This window comes from Triticum dicoccoides, chromosome 2A, assembly GCF_002162155.2.
Source record: "Triticum dicoccoides isolate Atlit2015 ecotype Zavitan chromosome 2A, WEW_v2.0, whole genome shotgun sequence".
Taxonomy (NCBI): Eukaryota; Viridiplantae; Streptophyta; class Magnoliopsida; order Poales; family Poaceae; genus Triticum; species Triticum dicoccoides.
Genome location: NC_041382.1, coordinates 390,786,360 through 390,802,015, shown reverse-complemented (window position 1 = coordinate 390,802,015; position 15,656 = coordinate 390,786,360). Strand labels below are relative to the sequence as shown.

Here is a 15,656-nt window from a genome sequence, read left to right as displayed (position 1 = left end):
CAGCGTGCAGGTGTGCTAAGGGCGATGGGCCCAGACCCCTGGGCGCTTAGGTTTAGACCGGCGTGCTGACCTCTCTATTGGTCTAGGTGGGGCTGCGACGTGTTGATCTTCCGAGGCCGGGCATGACCCAGGAAAGTGTGTCCGGCCAAATGGGATCGAGCGTGTTGGGTTATGTGGTGCACCCTTGCAGGGAAGTTAATCTATTCGAATAGCCGTGATCTTCGGTAACAGGACGACTTGTAGTTGTACCTTGACCTTATGACAACTAGAACCAGATACTTAATAAAACACACCCTTCCTAGTGCCAGATACAACCGGTGATCGCTCTCTCACAGGGCGACGAGGGAAGGATCATCGGTTAGGATTATGCTATGCGATGCTACTTGGAGGACTCCAGTCTACTCTCTTCTACATGCCGCAAGACGGAGGCTGCCAGAAGCGTAGTCTTCGAAAGGATTAGTTATCCCCCTCTTATTCTGGCATTCTGCAGTTCAGTCCACATATGATACCCTTATTCCATTTGATACCCATGCATATGTAGTGTAGCTCCTTGCTTGCGAGTACTTTGGATGAGTACTCACGGTTGATTTCTCCCTCTTTTCCCCCTATCCCTTCTACCTGGTTGTCGCAACCAGATGTTGGAGCCCAGGAGCCAGACGCCACCTTCGACGACGGCTCCTACTACACCGGAGGTGCCTACTACTACGTGATGCCCGCTGACGACGACCAGGAGTAGTTTAGGAGGATCCCAGGCGGGAGGCCTGCGCCTCTTTCGATCGGTATCCCAGTTTGTTCTAGCCTTCTTAAGGCAAACTTGTTTAACTTATGTCTGTACTCAGATATTGTTGCTTCCGCTGACTCGTCTATGATCGAGCTCTTGTATTCGAGCCCTCGAGGCCCCTAGCTTGTAATATGATGCTTATATGACTTATTTTTATTTGTAGAGTTGTGTTGTGATATCTTCCCGTGAGTCCCTGATCTTGATCGTACACGTTTGCGTGTATGATTAGTGTACGATTAAATCGGGGGCGTCACAACTGCACAGTAAAATGTTACACATATAGAGCATCACATTGTGAACAGCTGAAATAAACAAGACATACTGCAAACAAAAGGGGCTTGACAAAACAAATGGGTTCCTCCCTGTGAAGAGGCATGGCAAAACTATCAATTCGGCCATCCCCTCAGCCATGTCCGCGGGTGTTTTAAGATTTGTGCGAGTCAACATTTTGATGCGACCCAGTCAACAAACAACCCAATTTCATACTAGACGGACTTGGTTGGGCTATATGCGGCCTACCAAACATGCCCCTATTGCACGCTCTCATCCTCGTTGAAGATCTGGTTTTAAACAAAGTAAAGATGGCTTCTGACTGTCTAAGAGTCGTTCAAAATCTTCGGTCTGACACGTAGCTTGATGATAACTGCATGATCATTAAGGAGATAAACACCATGCAATCTTCTTCCTTGGGGCCATGAACGGTCCTCATGTAACATGAAGGCTCATAGACTAGCTCGTTTCGCTATAACTCTTAGTCTGGGATATACCTGGCCAAACCTCGGGCCGGGCCGGGCCTAGCCAAGCCCGAGGCAAAAAAAACCAGGACCAGGTACGGGCCGGCTCGGCCATCGGGCTCAAAATCTAGGCTCGAGCCTGGCCCGGGAGCAGCGTCGGGCCGATCCGGGTCGGCTCTTTTCGGGCCGAGCTTTCCATGACCAGGACTAGTCTGGAACGTCACTTGTGGCTGTCCTCACCTTCTGATCTTCTTTGTATCCAACTCAAACAAAATAACTTGTGAAAAGGAGAGAAATCTGAGAGTCAGGCAACCGGGACCCGTTTGGCAGGGAGACGTAGCAAACACTTCCACGTCCTCGACGCAAACTAGCAACCTCAAGAGAACAGACCAGCACCAGCTTTCTTCTCCAAGTCCAGTTCCTTCTACCCATTGGGCCGGCCGCCATTGAGAGTTTGCTTCCTCCGCTCCGTGTCATCTCTGCAGGAAATCCGCCATCGCTCGCCAGGTACTGCGGTCCCTCCCCCGTCTCTTCTTCTCCCGCCTTCCTCCCCCAATCTCCTAGATCCCGCCGTCCCAGTTAGGGTTGAGTCTTACTTCGGATTGGATAGCCCCGCCATGGCGAATTCGTGTCTTTATTTTGTAATGTCAGTAGGATCCAGTTTCTTCGATTACAGTCGTGGTCCGGTGCTTCTGTTAGCTCGCGCTGCTTGATTTGGTTTGAGGACGAGATCTGGCTCCTGAGGGCTCAAAGGGAGCGATTCTTAAAGGGGGATTCTCAGTTCTAGGTTGTTGCATCTTCATATGGATTTGTTCGTTAGCTGTCGAGCCAACTCTATTCGCAAAATACCCATGGAACCTCACCGAATTGAGAAGGGGAATCATCAATTTAATTTAACGCCTTGTTGCTTTCCATCAAGAAATCTGTCAAACGCCATTAGTAACTTCTTTTTCTCACCTGTTGGCATTTGATGAGATATAGGCTGAAGGCTTGGGGTACAATGGCGATTTCGCCCAATTTTCTTAACTTTACTTACTGTATCTCACAAGTCTTTTACTTACGGTATCTCTCAACTCTAATCAGTATGCATGTCAGCCATGACGGTGGTAGGGTTTAGGCCATGCCAGCTACCAAGGTGTCGGTACATATGTTCTAATTTTCAAGTCTGCAATGTGATGTAGCTATTCCAAAATGCATAGGAGCTGACTTACCTTCTGAAACCTTAAGCTGTTCTTTTGCATTTTAAGTGGCTGATATTAGGATCTGTACAAGTATATCTGCATCTCAAATCCTAATGTTAGGCCTAGTTGAATAACTATGTCTTGAAACTAGTTTATTGAGCCATTGTACTGGCTGAGCTCCTCTTAATACGTTCCTCTCCAGATGATTCAGTATAATGTTTGGTGTATTAACTAGGTGTTTTGTTGGTTGCCAAAGATGGTGAATTTAGTGTCTGATCTTAGGTTCTGTATAAGTATATCTGTTTTTCGTTCTTGACTTTGGGCCTCAGTAAATAACAAGGTGCTGCAACTAGTTGCGTACCAATTGAACCATTAAAGCTGTTTTTATTTGGTTTATGTTGGCCGAGCTTCTCTTCATATTTATGCCCTCCAGATGCTTGAGTATTATGTGTTGTCCACTCTATTGGTTATTATTTACACTGCCTTCTTCGTCGACCTGATTTATTTTTGAATAATCCATATCCTGTTGTGACAGGGTGTACTGACCATGTCTGCGATGCAATCATCGTATCTTCCTGCTACCACTGAGTCAATTGCAATGGCTCAGGAAGCTAAGGATGCTTCAGAGTCCATTTTAATCCTCTACCGTGTGCTTGAAGACCCGTCTTCTTCTTCAGATGCAGTTAGAACAAAAGAAGTTGCCATTACAAATCTGACAAACTATCTCACAAAAGAGAACAGAGCCGAGGAACTTAGGAATCTGTTGACCCAGCTCAGGCCATTTTTCGCACTGATTCCCAAGGCAAAGACCGCAAAGATTGTGCGTGGCATCATTGATGCCGTTTCCAAGATACCTGGAACATCTGATCTTCAGATCTCACTCTGCAAGGAGATGGTGGAATGGACACGTGCAGAGAAACGTACCTTCCTGAGGCAGCGTGTAGAAGCAAGACTAGCAGCCCTTCTTTTGGAAAGTCAGGAGTACACTGAAGCTCTTACCCTTCTTTCTGGTCTTATCAAGGAAGTGAGGAGGCTGGATGACAAATTGCTTCTTGTTGACATTGACCTTCTGGAGAGCAAACTCCATTTCTCTCTAAGGAACCTTCCAAAGGCCAAGGCTTCTCTGACTGCCGCAAGAACTGCAGCGAATGCCATTTATGTTCCGCCAGCGCAGCAGGGCACTATTGACCTGCAGAGTGGAATCCTTCATGCTGAAGAGAAGGATTACAAGACCGCCTACAGTTACTTCTTTGAAGCGTTTGAAGGGTTTAATGCACTGGATGACCCTAAGGCCATCTTCTGCTTGAAGTACATGCTTCTGTGCAAGATAATGGTCAACCAAGCTGATGATGTTGCAGGAGTAATCTCGTCTAAGGCAGGCCTGAAGTATGTTGGTCCTGATGTGGATGCTATGAAAGCTGTTGCAGATGCCTACTCAAAACGATCTCTCAAGTACTTTGAAACCGCTCTTGGTGACTACAAGGCCCAGCTGGAGGAGGATCCTATTGTCCACAGGCACCTCTCGTCTCTGTATGATACCCTCCTGGAGCAGAACCTGTGCAGGCTGATTGAAGCCTACTCAAGGGTGGATATTGCGCACGTAGCAGAGATGATCGAGCTGCCAATCGAGCATGTTGAGAAGAAGCTGTCACAGATGATCCTGGACAAGAAATTCGCAGGGACTCTGGATCAGGGTGCGGGCTGCCTTATCATCTTCGAAGACTCCAAGACGGAGGCGATCTTCCCAGCTACGCTGGAAACAATTTCGAATGTGGGGAAGGTTGTCGAGAGCCTTTACATGAGGTCAGCAAAGATCATGGCCTGAGGAGATGTTTTGTTCTTACCCGGCGTCTCCAGTTAAATCTTACACTTGAGCTCTGCTAGTGTCTCGAGGACATGAAATCCCTGCGTGTTGCCATTGTTTCTTCCTTGCAAATTGTCTTCTGTTAGCTCTATAAAATTTCTAGCCTCGTGGACAAGAAGATACCGTTGTTTCTGCGTGATGGAAATACAGTTAGCACTTGCTGATATCAACCATTTCCGTTCTAGTGCAATGTGCAATGTTCTGTTGTTTTTGGCCTCTCTTTTTTTCATACAAATCTGATGTCAGATCTTTAACCATGGCAAATCTGGCCTTTTTTTGGGAGCATCGCAGATTCTTTTTTGGTGTGCTGGTGCAACGTTGCAGTTGCAGATTTACTGCACTAGTGCAAGATTAGCTTGCTTGTTTGGTGATGCTAGCAGAGAAGGGGTTAGTGGCGATTGAGGTGGCAGATGAGTGGAGGCGCAGGTCGAAATTAGCAGGGAGATTTAGGGGCCCTAGATGTAAGCGGAGTCCCTCATTGGGGTCAAGGGTCAAGGGCGGGAGAAGACGAGACATGCGGGCGTGCAGTGCATGCGTGCGCGGGAGAAGCGGCCATGAAACGCACAGACCAACCATTCCTCCTCCCCCCACCCGCCTTTATATAGGCTCGCCGCGCCGGCCACGATCCATCCGTCATTCCTGGGTCTCCACCTGACCGCCAGCCATGGCCGCCGCGAAGGAGAGCAGCCCTAGCCCTAGCCCTGACCCCGACGCCAGCGCCACCGCCACCGCGGCGCCGCCCACTCCCATGTCGGCGCCGGCGTCCTTCAAGTTCAACGTGCACGCGCCGGAGTTCGTGCCCATGTCGCCCACCGCCACGCCAATGTCCGCGCCTGCGGGCGGCTACTACTCGCCCTTCCTGCAGATGCAGCCGGCGCCCGACTGGAGCTTCCTCCATGACCACGAGCCCGTCTTCTTCATGCCCGACTTCGCGCACGCCAAGTTCGCCGCCGCCGCGGCCGCCGCCAGCAACAGCGCCCAGGCCAAGGGCACCGGCGGCGGCGGAACCGACGTCGCACAGAAGATCGTCAAGCAGGTCGAGTACCAGTTCAGCGACATTAACCTGGTCGCCAACGAGTTCTTGCTCAAGATCATGAACAAGGACTCCGAAGGCTACGGTAAGCACAGGAAACAATGTTCATTCACAAGAGATTGTACGTACGTATTTCATTCTTCTGCAGCGCAGGCACGCAGCGAAAGAGTACTTCAGTATAAAACATTCAGACTAAGCTAGACATATTATTTCTTTATTACATGCATACAGTTCCCTTGTCAGTCATTTCATCATGGAAGAAGATCAAGTCTCTCGGAGCAACCAACCAGATGCTGGTTAAGGCTCTCCGCACCTCCACAAAGCTTGTAATTAAGCTGCTCCTTGCAACCTATAGCCATTGTTTGTTGAAGCTACCAGATGAAGCATCCTTCTCACAGGATAATGAAATTTTGGCTGCAGATTGTGAGCGATGATGGGAAGAAAGTTCGGCGCAGGCAGCCCTTCACTGAGAAGCACAAAGAAGAACTTCAGGTCTACAAAGACTCCATCTCATCTCTGGCCTGCCCACCCACAACTGAACCTTCTTTTGTCTGTGCAGTCTCGGATGATCATAGCGGAGAATTTGCCAGAGGACTCATCAAGAAACAGCCTCGAGAAGGTCTTCAGTGTCGTTGGAAGGTCAGAAAAGGCAACTAATTCCCCCACAGTTTTCAAATTGTCAACAAATAAACATATGTAGGAACTGATGACGTCCATTAACGATGTAACTGGCATGCCAACCAGTGTGAAGAACATCAAGATATGCCACCCCCAAGAGCCTAGCTCAGCCAGGGCTTCCAAGTCAGACACACTAGTGAGTAACAAGGTATTTATTTCACCTCTTCAACTCAACTCAACTCTTAGTGCACCACCAGAGGATCTACATGTGTCACAATCATACCATCTAGGGCTCATTGTGTAGATTGACAAGTTTGATGTTTGCCTAGATCAGGTCCAGAACAGTAAACATTTTTTTCCAGCAAAATTATGTTGTAACTATTTTACCTTGTGCTCTTGTGGAAGATGCATGCTTTAGTCGAATATGAGACCTCACAGCAAGCTGAGAAAGCAGTGAGTATTTACCACCACAGTGCTGGTCATTTTTTCAGGTCATTGGCTCTTCATGTAGTTAGACTGATGGGTGCACCTTCAAAATAATTCCTGGCAGGTAGAGAAGCTAAACGATGAGCGGAACTGGAGGAAAGGCCTCCGTGTGCGCACAGTACTCAGGCGCTCTGTAAGAACCCTCTTCTTGCAAATCAGTATTGATCTGCAGGCAATGCAGCATCAGCTACTCATACCTGTTTTACTGCAACTCCATGATTTTGTCACAGCCCAAGTCAGTAATGAGGCTCAAGCGGCCTGATTTCGACCACTATGCTGGTTCCGATGATGAATCGCCACACTCACAGGTGTCATCCGACTCCCCAACTTCAGAAGCTATCCATTCACCTGAAGCTCATGTAAGCACATCACTGGCTACAGTTCCAGTGCCGATTTCCATTCAGTTGGACAGGCAGTTGTTCAAGGTTTCTTGTCTCATGCAATCTGCCAATTTCACAGCAAGAGGATCACCAGAGTGGGGCCAAGAAAGGGTGGGCAAGAGGGCGAGGGAAGCTCCATATCGTGGCACCGCACAGCCCGCAGTCTGCTCCCGCAGGCGCAGTCGGCCACTTTGACCCATCGAGCCCTCGCCAGGCGTCCCAGAAATGCCCATTGAGCCCCAGGCAGGTTTCTCAGAAGTGCCCATTCAGCCCCAGGCAGCCTCCCCAGGGCCCGAGGATGCCCGACGGGACACGTGGGTTCACAATGGGCCGGGGGAAGCCAGCGGCATCATCAGTGGCAGCCCGGACGGTTGCTGCTCCTCCTCCGGCTCCTGTTCTTGTCTAGTTCAGTTCCTGCAGGTTAACTGCTACCTATAGTGTATTTCTGAGCAATGAACTCTGTATCTCTATGGATACAAGTGGTTGACGAGCCTTTTTTCTTACCTTCCTTTTTTTAAGACCCTATAAATAAAACTGGCTGGGTGTTGCCGTATTTAAATGCAAGGTTGTAATATTTTTACTGTTTCACGGAAAGTATGAGATCTTTTTTTAAACAGCTGAAAGAATGCTTGGTGATGAGTATTTGCCTTTGTTTTCATCGTTGCAAGCTATAACAGAACTAGAAGTTACTTATGTGTAATACGTGATTACACACCCAGAATTTTATGAGAAACTAACTTTGCACCAAAACCTACCAGCCAATTCGTCTTCTCAACTGGATCAATTTAGGCAGGTTAAAATTCAGCCACTACACATTAACTTCTGGAGGCCTATTTTATTTAGATTGCAACTCTCACCTTCATTCTGGAAAGCAAAGAATTTAAATAAACTTCACCCAAGATGAAAGGTGCATACCGACCTTCATGAGAATCAACACAAACGAAACAAACTAGCCTGCATCGGTGTTTGATCTCACAAAGAAAGTACAGTTCTACATGAAATTTTATGCAAACCTATCATTTAGCATGGAGCTAATTAAAGGTCAATGCCTTTTTGATCTGGAAATAACCTCACCAACATGATCCATGTTCATCACTTGTCTCTGCATGCTAGCAATCTGTGCCTTCAGTATTCTGATCTCCATCTCCATCCTAGTTTTCTCAGCAATGCGAGCATTTTGCACATCTTCTAAAATATTAAGTGCATATTGCTCTTGTCTCCATCGAGGCGTCTCTTCTGGTGGACCTGTCACCAACTCCAGTGCACGATCTCTTCCACAAACCCTCCCAGTATCATGCAATGGAACTTTGATATCCTTGCTGACTGAAACTGGTTCCACAGCTCCATGTCGAGAATAATACCCAACATTGTTTATATGTGTGTTCTTTGATGGATCAGAACGAATTCTTTCCTGATATACTGTGATGTCTTTCAGATAGACAGATATACTGCTACTATGTGTTCTCCTGACCTCTTCAATACTTGGTCGGCCAAATTTACTGGTCTGGCAACCAGTGTTTACTGGATCAGAAACATGCTTCCCATCGTTTTTTATCGATTCTTCAGCCCCTTTGTTATTATTCTCACCCCGGTGATCCATACCTGAAGGAGCAATTGAAGCACTCTCTGTGTAGGTCTGCTCTTGTTCAGACGCTTCATCATTCTCTCTACCAATGGACAACTCTGTCTTATTCTCTAAAATTTCTTGTTTCACTTCTATCTCATGTTCAAACTCTGATTGAAGATCCCCCTTGGACTCTTTTCTTGCAGTTTGATTCCATCCAGAGCCTTCAGCATTTGATTTATTGTGGTCTCCCAATGGCACACATTTCTGCTGGTTTTGGGAAGAAACTTTATCCTTTGCCATATTAACAGCTTGTGTACAAAGAGCATCATTATTCATTTGCATTGTCCCATCAGGTTTCGCTTCACCACATTCAGGTGCATCTGTGTTAACCAACACTCTCCCTGTGTTCTCATCTGTTGTTCTCTCGTCCTGCTTCTCCAGCACCGTCGGTTCCTGTGGATCTGATTTATTGTGGTCTCCCAATGGCACACATTTCTGCTGGTTTTGCAAAGAAATTTTATCCTCGGCCATGTTAACAGCTTGTGTACAAAGAACATCATTATTCATTTTCAAGGTCCCATCAGGTTTTGCTTCACCACATTCAGGAGCATCTGTGTTAACCAACATTCTCCCTGTGTTCTCATCTGTTGTTCCCTCGTCCTGCTTCTCCAGCACCACCAGTTCCTGTGGACAATATCCATCAGATTCTACTAGTATATGTATATAGAGAGACCCACATGCAAGGGGTGGGGTTAGGGCTCAAAGCTCCATTACATTCTCCATGCATAAATCCCACTGGTTCCGTGTTCCCACGTCACCACTATCATTGGCGCTCATGTCTTCCAAGATCCTCCCATCTCCAACACCATTGTCCTGTTTGTCCTGCCTTGCCTGCAAATGTAAAACAGCCTTGTCAGATTGAATCATAGTCAGATTGCTATTCTAAAGTTGTACTTGCCTCCTCACTGCCGCACGCTTCCATATTTTGTATTCCTTCAACACAATTCGCCTTGTTAACATCCACGATAGCCACAGTGGTATCTGCTCCACCACCACCAAGTGTATCGACCACTACCAAGGGTCTTGCATTTCCTTCTGTGATTATACACCCCAATTCTTTTTCCGATGCTTGTTCCTGTACAAGAGTATGATCAGATTCCACCAATCAAAGAAAACATTATATTGTCAGTAGACTCACTTCCTTAATGTCCAAATGCTCCTGATTCTGTATTCCTTTGGTAGACAGGACCTCATTAATTTTGGTCTCAGGTGAATCAGCTTGAAACTCACAGCACCCAAGCGTAATGACATCTCCTAACATTGCCATTTTCTTGTTCTCGATTGTAGGTCCTAAATCTTGTCTTTCCTCCGTTGTTTGTTGCTACAAAAGATCAAGTATCAGGACTCAGAAAAGATATTTCAGATGGAGATTCTGCAAGTGCACTCACCTTGTCCAAGTCCAAAGCCTCCTGGTTCTGAATTTCGACTGTAGACCAAGTTTCATCAACCTCCATAAGAACGAAATCATTAGATCCATTTCCTACCATATGGCTGTCTTCCAATATTTGTGTCTCCTTATTTGTGAATATTATTCCACACTCATTTATCTGTTTAATAGACACTTCCTGCAAAAGAGAACAATCATATTAACTACCCTACCAGTTAATACAGTAAAAGATTTACAAGCATACTCACCTCATGCATGTCCAAAGTTTTGTGGTCATCTACTCCTTGAATCTCCATAGCAGCTCCATCAGACAATGATTCCCTCTCATTTATCAACCCAACATCCTGAAGGCAGTGCTTCTCCGTCATGCCTTCAACAGGAACTTCCTTCTGCCCTTCTTTTGACTGTATGATGGCTGGGCTACATAACAAACTATTGGTTGAATTCTTTAAAGATTCCACTGTATCGTTGTCAAATTCTTTTTCCTGTTCTTGAGTGATATCTTTGGGATTTTCCTCAACACCTATCCTTGTGAGTGTTTTGCTTTGTCCATCCACCTGCTCCACTAGAGTAATTTCTTCAATGTAGTTGTACATATATCCTGCTGTCAGTGCTTCCCCTTGTCGTTCTTCTGCCTGTTTAACCCCAAGAGCATCCTTAGTATTCTCCTCGGTATCTTTCGCCCTTAGCACCTTGCGTTCCTCCCCTTCTTCTCGTTTCACTTGGTAAACCTCTTTGGACCCATCGACTTCTTTCTCTGGTAAATCCAAGCCACCTGCATTGGGATTTTGCTTTGCATCTTTCTCAATTGGTGCCTCATCGTTTATGTTCGCGTGTTTTCCTTGTGGAACTTCCGCATTATCTTCTTCAATATCTTTCTTGGCCTGCTTTGCATCTTTCCCAATTGGTTCCTCATTGTTTATGTTCACGCGCTTTCTTTGTGGAACTTCCGCATTATCTTCTTCAATATCTTTCTTGGCCAAGCACCTGGTTTCGTCCCTTGCTGGAAGGTCTATTTGCAAGATGCTGTCGGGCCTATCATTGCCCATCATGGTCCCATTGACTTGTTCTGCTTCCGCATTCACTTTGGGTACTGCCTTGACCTTATCATCAGTACTTTCCTCCATTGGCCCATGAGTGCCATCAATCCCTATACTTCTCAATTCAGAATTTTCTTCAAACTTCTTGTCTGCAACTCCCTTAATCAAAACCTTTGTATGTTTGGTTTCTGCATGCTCTACGTCAAAAACTTCCTGAAGCTTACCATCAGTATCTTCCTCCATTGGCTTATGAGTTCCTTTCATTTTTGTACTTTGTATATCAAAAACTTCATCAAACTTCTCATCTGAATCTTCCTTCATCAAATTCTTTACCTCTTCCATTTCTGCATGTGTTATACCAGGAAACTCTGCTAGCTTATCATCATCATTGTTCTCTATGAGCTCCCTAGCCTTTTCCGCTTCTGCATGTGCACCTTCAAGAACATCTCCAGGCTCCTCAATATCTCTCCCTGTTAATCTCTTACCGTCATCCATATCTGCATGCCCTGCTTCTGTAGCTTCCTCAGGTTTCTCAGTGTCAAAGTGTGCATGCATCTCTGCCTCTGCAATGTCTACATCCTCTACTTCAGCAACTTCGTTGTGCCCCTCATCTGCACCTCCATTTGCCATAGTATTAATTTGTACCTGTTCTGCATCCTCTACTTCTGCAACTTTCTTGTGCACATCTTCAGCATCTTTCTGTGTTAGATTCAGAGCTTTATCCACGTCTGCACTCCCTTCTTCAGGAACACCCAAAAGAACTGCAGCCATATTAATGCCAGTTGCCACTGCCTCCACTGTTTGAGGAACATTTTCGTGTTCACCCTCATTGTCTTTTTCCATAAGAGTAATGTCTTCTCCACATTCTACAATGTCAACTGGAGGAGCTTCCTGAGGCTTCTGCTTGCTATCTTTCATTGCCATCTGATCGCTTTCTCCTCCAGTCTCTTCTTTACAGGAAATCTCCCTCTCCTCATCGACGACAAAATCTAAAGCAGTTTCTTCATCATTTGTTGCCACTCCAGCAGCAGCACAAGTATCCTCCATTATGCATGACATTTCAACACATTCACCAACATCATTTGCCTGCTGAACTGGAAGTATTTCCTCAGGCAAAGCCACTGTCTCCTGAGGATTGTTCGTAACACCTGCATAGGCTCCTTGTTTGCTCCCTGACAAGATTCCAATAGAATGACTTGTTCCCTGCCCAACCCTTCCAACTCCTTCTGAAACTACGGTACCTTCAATAGCCACCGCTACATTATCCTTTTCTTCCATGTCTTTCGTGACAAGAGCAACGACTTCTTCGGGTCTATTTGACATACCACGAGACTCGTCAACTGCAAGTTTGGCTTTCTTCTCCAACTCCTGAGAAACAATGGTGCCTTCTTCTGGTCTACCTGTAGCATCAAGACGCTTATCTTCAAGAAGATTAACTATTTTTTCCTCCATCATCACAGCATCGCCTCCTTCAGGTGCACTGGAGAAATTTGTGAGCTTATCAACTGTGATAGCTTCCTCTATGACATCCTCACTGAAATCAACATCAGTCAAGAGATCACTGTATTCTTCTCTCTCCATAGATACTGAAGGTTTAACCTCCTCAGGCATATTAGGGACAGCAGGAGGTTCCCCTCTGATCAGCTCACTGGTATTTTTCAAAATCTGGTCACTCCATTCATCCTTGGCATCTTCACTGAATGTAGAGATTTCAGTTGACACCACTGTCTCGTCAAAATATGGCTCATTCACTAAATGATCTACATCACCTGCCATAGAGCCCTTCAAATACACACCTTTGTACTTTGTCCCAACCAGAGACTTAGCCATGAGGTTCCCATCATCTCCCCTGCCCAGATTCATATCCCTATCCTTCCTCAAATTTACAGTAGGAGTTGACACCTGCTTCCTTGGCACAAGAAGTACAATATCATCTCTAGTTCCAGCACTAGCTGACATGGACTTGTCTGATCCAGCAACAGATTTTGGCGAGGATCCCCTTTTGCAGCTGCCACCACTAGTTCCACTGCTCCCGTTCCTACCGGCTGCAAGCCAATCCGACAGCTTCGCATCATACAACTCCTCAAGTTTTCGCTTTTTATCATTACTAGGGGAGATTCGAGCCTTCTTCATTTTCCGCTCCCTCTCTGCCTCGGCTTCCATGGCTGCCCGTGTCTTCTTCACCTTACGCTTGGAAAGCTTCCCTTCCACAGAAATGCTTCCTGCCCCAACATCAAGGTCAGGTGGCAATGGCTGCGTCCACCACTCTGCATACCGAGCCGTGACTCCTGGTTCAGTGCAAGGGGTAAAGACGGCTACGTCCTTCCCCTCCAAATCGTAGGTCTCCCATGCAACCCCCCAATCCTCATTTGCTCGGCGAACATCCCCAGGCACATCTTGGTCCAGTCCAAACTGCATTGCAACGCGGTGTGGGAGGTACTGCTCAATGCAATCCATCCCCACTAGCTCACAAGCATGCAGGCAATGCGCGAGTGAAATCAATTCCTCATCTTCGTTTATATCACTGCCACGAACCCACCCGATATGATCCTTGCATGCATGCTCCGAGCTGGTATAGGGCCGCCATAAAAAGTTCTTCCCCGAATTGAGCACCTCGCGGATCATCATTGGATTCATCTTCTTGCTCACATCATGCCAGCTAGCAGCCCTTGGCTCGCCATCCTTGATGAGGTTGGGCTTTCCATCCCAGAGTACAGGGAACCGCTCCCACATCCATAACTGAAGGATGTAGAGGGGCGCATGAACTGACAAGGGAGACAGCAACTCTGCATTGCCGCCTGTTGCGCTTGCGGCCACCAAGTAAGTCTTCATCTCACGCAGGTCCCGGTACAGGGACGCGAGCACGGCTGGCCCAAGGGCGACGCGGTCACCGCGCGCCATGCGGACAGCAAGCGGGAAGAGGGACTGGCGCATGGTGGACTCCGGGTGGCCCGGGAGCACGAAGCGCGTGAGCCAGAGCGCAAGGAAGGAGGCGTGCTCGATGACGGCGTCCATGTCCGTGTCCGTGAGGAAATGCTTCATCCAGGCGGCGTGGTGCGCCTTCTTGCAGGCGCTCCGGTTGAAGTCGAGGCGCACCCCGTTGAGCGCCGCCTCGTCCGGGCGCCACTGGTGCGGCAGCGGCGCGGGCACGGGGGAGCCGTCGGCGGGGAAGCCCCCGAGCACGGCGACGTCCTCGAGCGTGATGGTGGCCTCGCCCCAGGGGAAGACGAAGGTGCTGGTGGAGGGGGACCAGAAGGAGGCGAGGTGGAGCACGGCGGAGGCGTCCCTCTTGATCCTGTAGGTGGAAGCGAGGACGGCGTCGAAGATCCCAAGTTCCCGCCAGAGGCGCTCGTGGATCGGGCGTAGCTTGGCGACCCAGAGCTCCCAGTGGCGCGGGGCGCCGAGCCAGCCCCTGAAGGCGACGCGGAACTCGGCGGCGGTGGCAGCGGAGGGAGGGGGAGGCGGGCGGAAAGGGGGCGGGCCAGGGGCACCGTCGATAGGGAGGAGGACGTGGGCCAGGCGGCGCTGAGGAGCGCCGCCGTCCGAGTGCATGTCCATGGGGAGCTCCTGGACAAGAAGGAGCTCGTCGTCGGAGGAGGACATGGCGACGGCGGCGGCAACGGCGATGCCGGTGGCGTCCCTTAGAAGAAGATTCGTGGGTTTAGTGTTGGGGGTTAGATCAGTGGATGAACAAATGGATAGATCAGAGGATGCATCTTCGTCTTGGTCTTGAATGCCCCAATTCCTCTCCCCTCACGGACTGACAGCCAGTCTTCTGCCCCCGCTTGGGTCATTGGTAATGGTGCCATCCGAGGCACTTTCAATTCTGCTTTAATCTGTCAAAAGGAATCTTCTTTTTTCATGAGAGGTGATCTTATCATTTATTTATTTCCTTCTGTTTTGCAGACGCAAATGCACAGTAGTTATTTGCCCCTGCACTAATGCTTTTCATGTGTGCCTTTTCCATACAAGTATGTTTTTCATAATCTTCCATCCTTCTTTAAACTATTTTTCTTCTCTCGAGTATTTTAGATTTTTAAGTTTTTCCCCTGATGATTACATTAACAACGCGTTTGGCAATATTTGAGAAGGGGAGGGGGAGTTTAATGTAGGGAGTTCTATTGAGATTAGACATGTGATGAGTCTTTTTATTACCAAAAAATCCACTGTTTGGTGTGTGATAGGAATTATATGTGAGAATTTGAGGAGAATTTGTATTCCCTTGTTTGGTTGACGAGGAACTGGATCAGAGAAGTGAACATAAGTTATGATGAAGGCTTAAAATTAGCGGCGGTTAGGGTTACACCTTCCCACCAAACAACTCCAGTGAGCCCGTGAATTAGTCTCCCCTCGGCCTGCCGCTCCGGCGGCTGGCGATGGGGAGGAGAATCCCGATGCCTCGACTCCGGCTAACAGTTTAGGTTAAGATTTTTCGTCCTCGCGGGGGCGGCGTTCAGGTGGATGGCGGTGCTTCTTCTTCGAGTTGGTCTTCCAGGCTTTAATCCAACTCGAGTTCGTCCAACTG

At 47.8% G+C, this 15,656-nt stretch overlaps 3 protein-coding genes across 3 annotated transcripts; 2 read left to right on the top strand and 1 right to left on the bottom strand.

Moving 5' to 3' along the window:
• The first annotated feature begins 1,862 nt into the window (after positions 1-1,862).
• On the top strand, positions 1,863-4,770 carry LOC119354660 (26S proteasome non-ATPase regulatory subunit 11 homolog). Its single transcript, XM_037621391.1, has 2 exons — positions 1,863-2,022; positions 3,232-4,770. Exon 2 carries the CDS (start codon positions 3,244-3,246, stop codon positions 4,519-4,521), a length of 1,278 nt encoding a protein of 425 aa, XP_037477288.1. The 5' UTR covers positions 1,863-2,022; positions 3,232-3,243; the 3' UTR covers positions 4,522-4,770.
• Positions 4,771-5,046: 276 nt separating this feature from the next.
• Positions 5,047-7,713, top strand: LOC119354659 (la-related protein 6C-like). Its single transcript, XM_037621390.1, has 9 exons — positions 5,047-5,678; positions 5,825-5,919; positions 6,014-6,085; positions 6,153-6,232; positions 6,338-6,419; positions 6,617-6,664; positions 6,762-6,830; positions 6,928-7,056; positions 7,157-7,713. Exons 1-9 carry the CDS (start codon positions 5,225-5,227, stop codon positions 7,481-7,483), a joined length of 1,356 nt encoding a protein of 451 aa, XP_037477287.1. The 5' UTR covers positions 5,047-5,224; the 3' UTR covers positions 7,484-7,713.
• Positions 7,714-7,934: 221 nt separating this feature from the next.
• On the bottom strand, positions 7,935-14,919 carry LOC119354658. Its single transcript, XM_037621387.1, has 6 exons — positions 10,340-14,919; positions 10,093-10,269; positions 9,843-10,025; positions 9,603-9,779; positions 9,419-9,535; positions 7,935-9,328 (listed from the first exon to the last, which is right to left on the bottom strand). The coding sequence occupies exons 1-6, from the start codon at positions 14,732-14,734 to the stop codon at positions 8,120-8,122; spliced, it is 6,258 nt and encodes a 2,085-aa protein (XP_037477284.1). The 5' UTR covers positions 14,735-14,919; the 3' UTR covers positions 7,935-8,119.
• Positions 14,920-15,656: the final 737 nt, after the last annotated feature.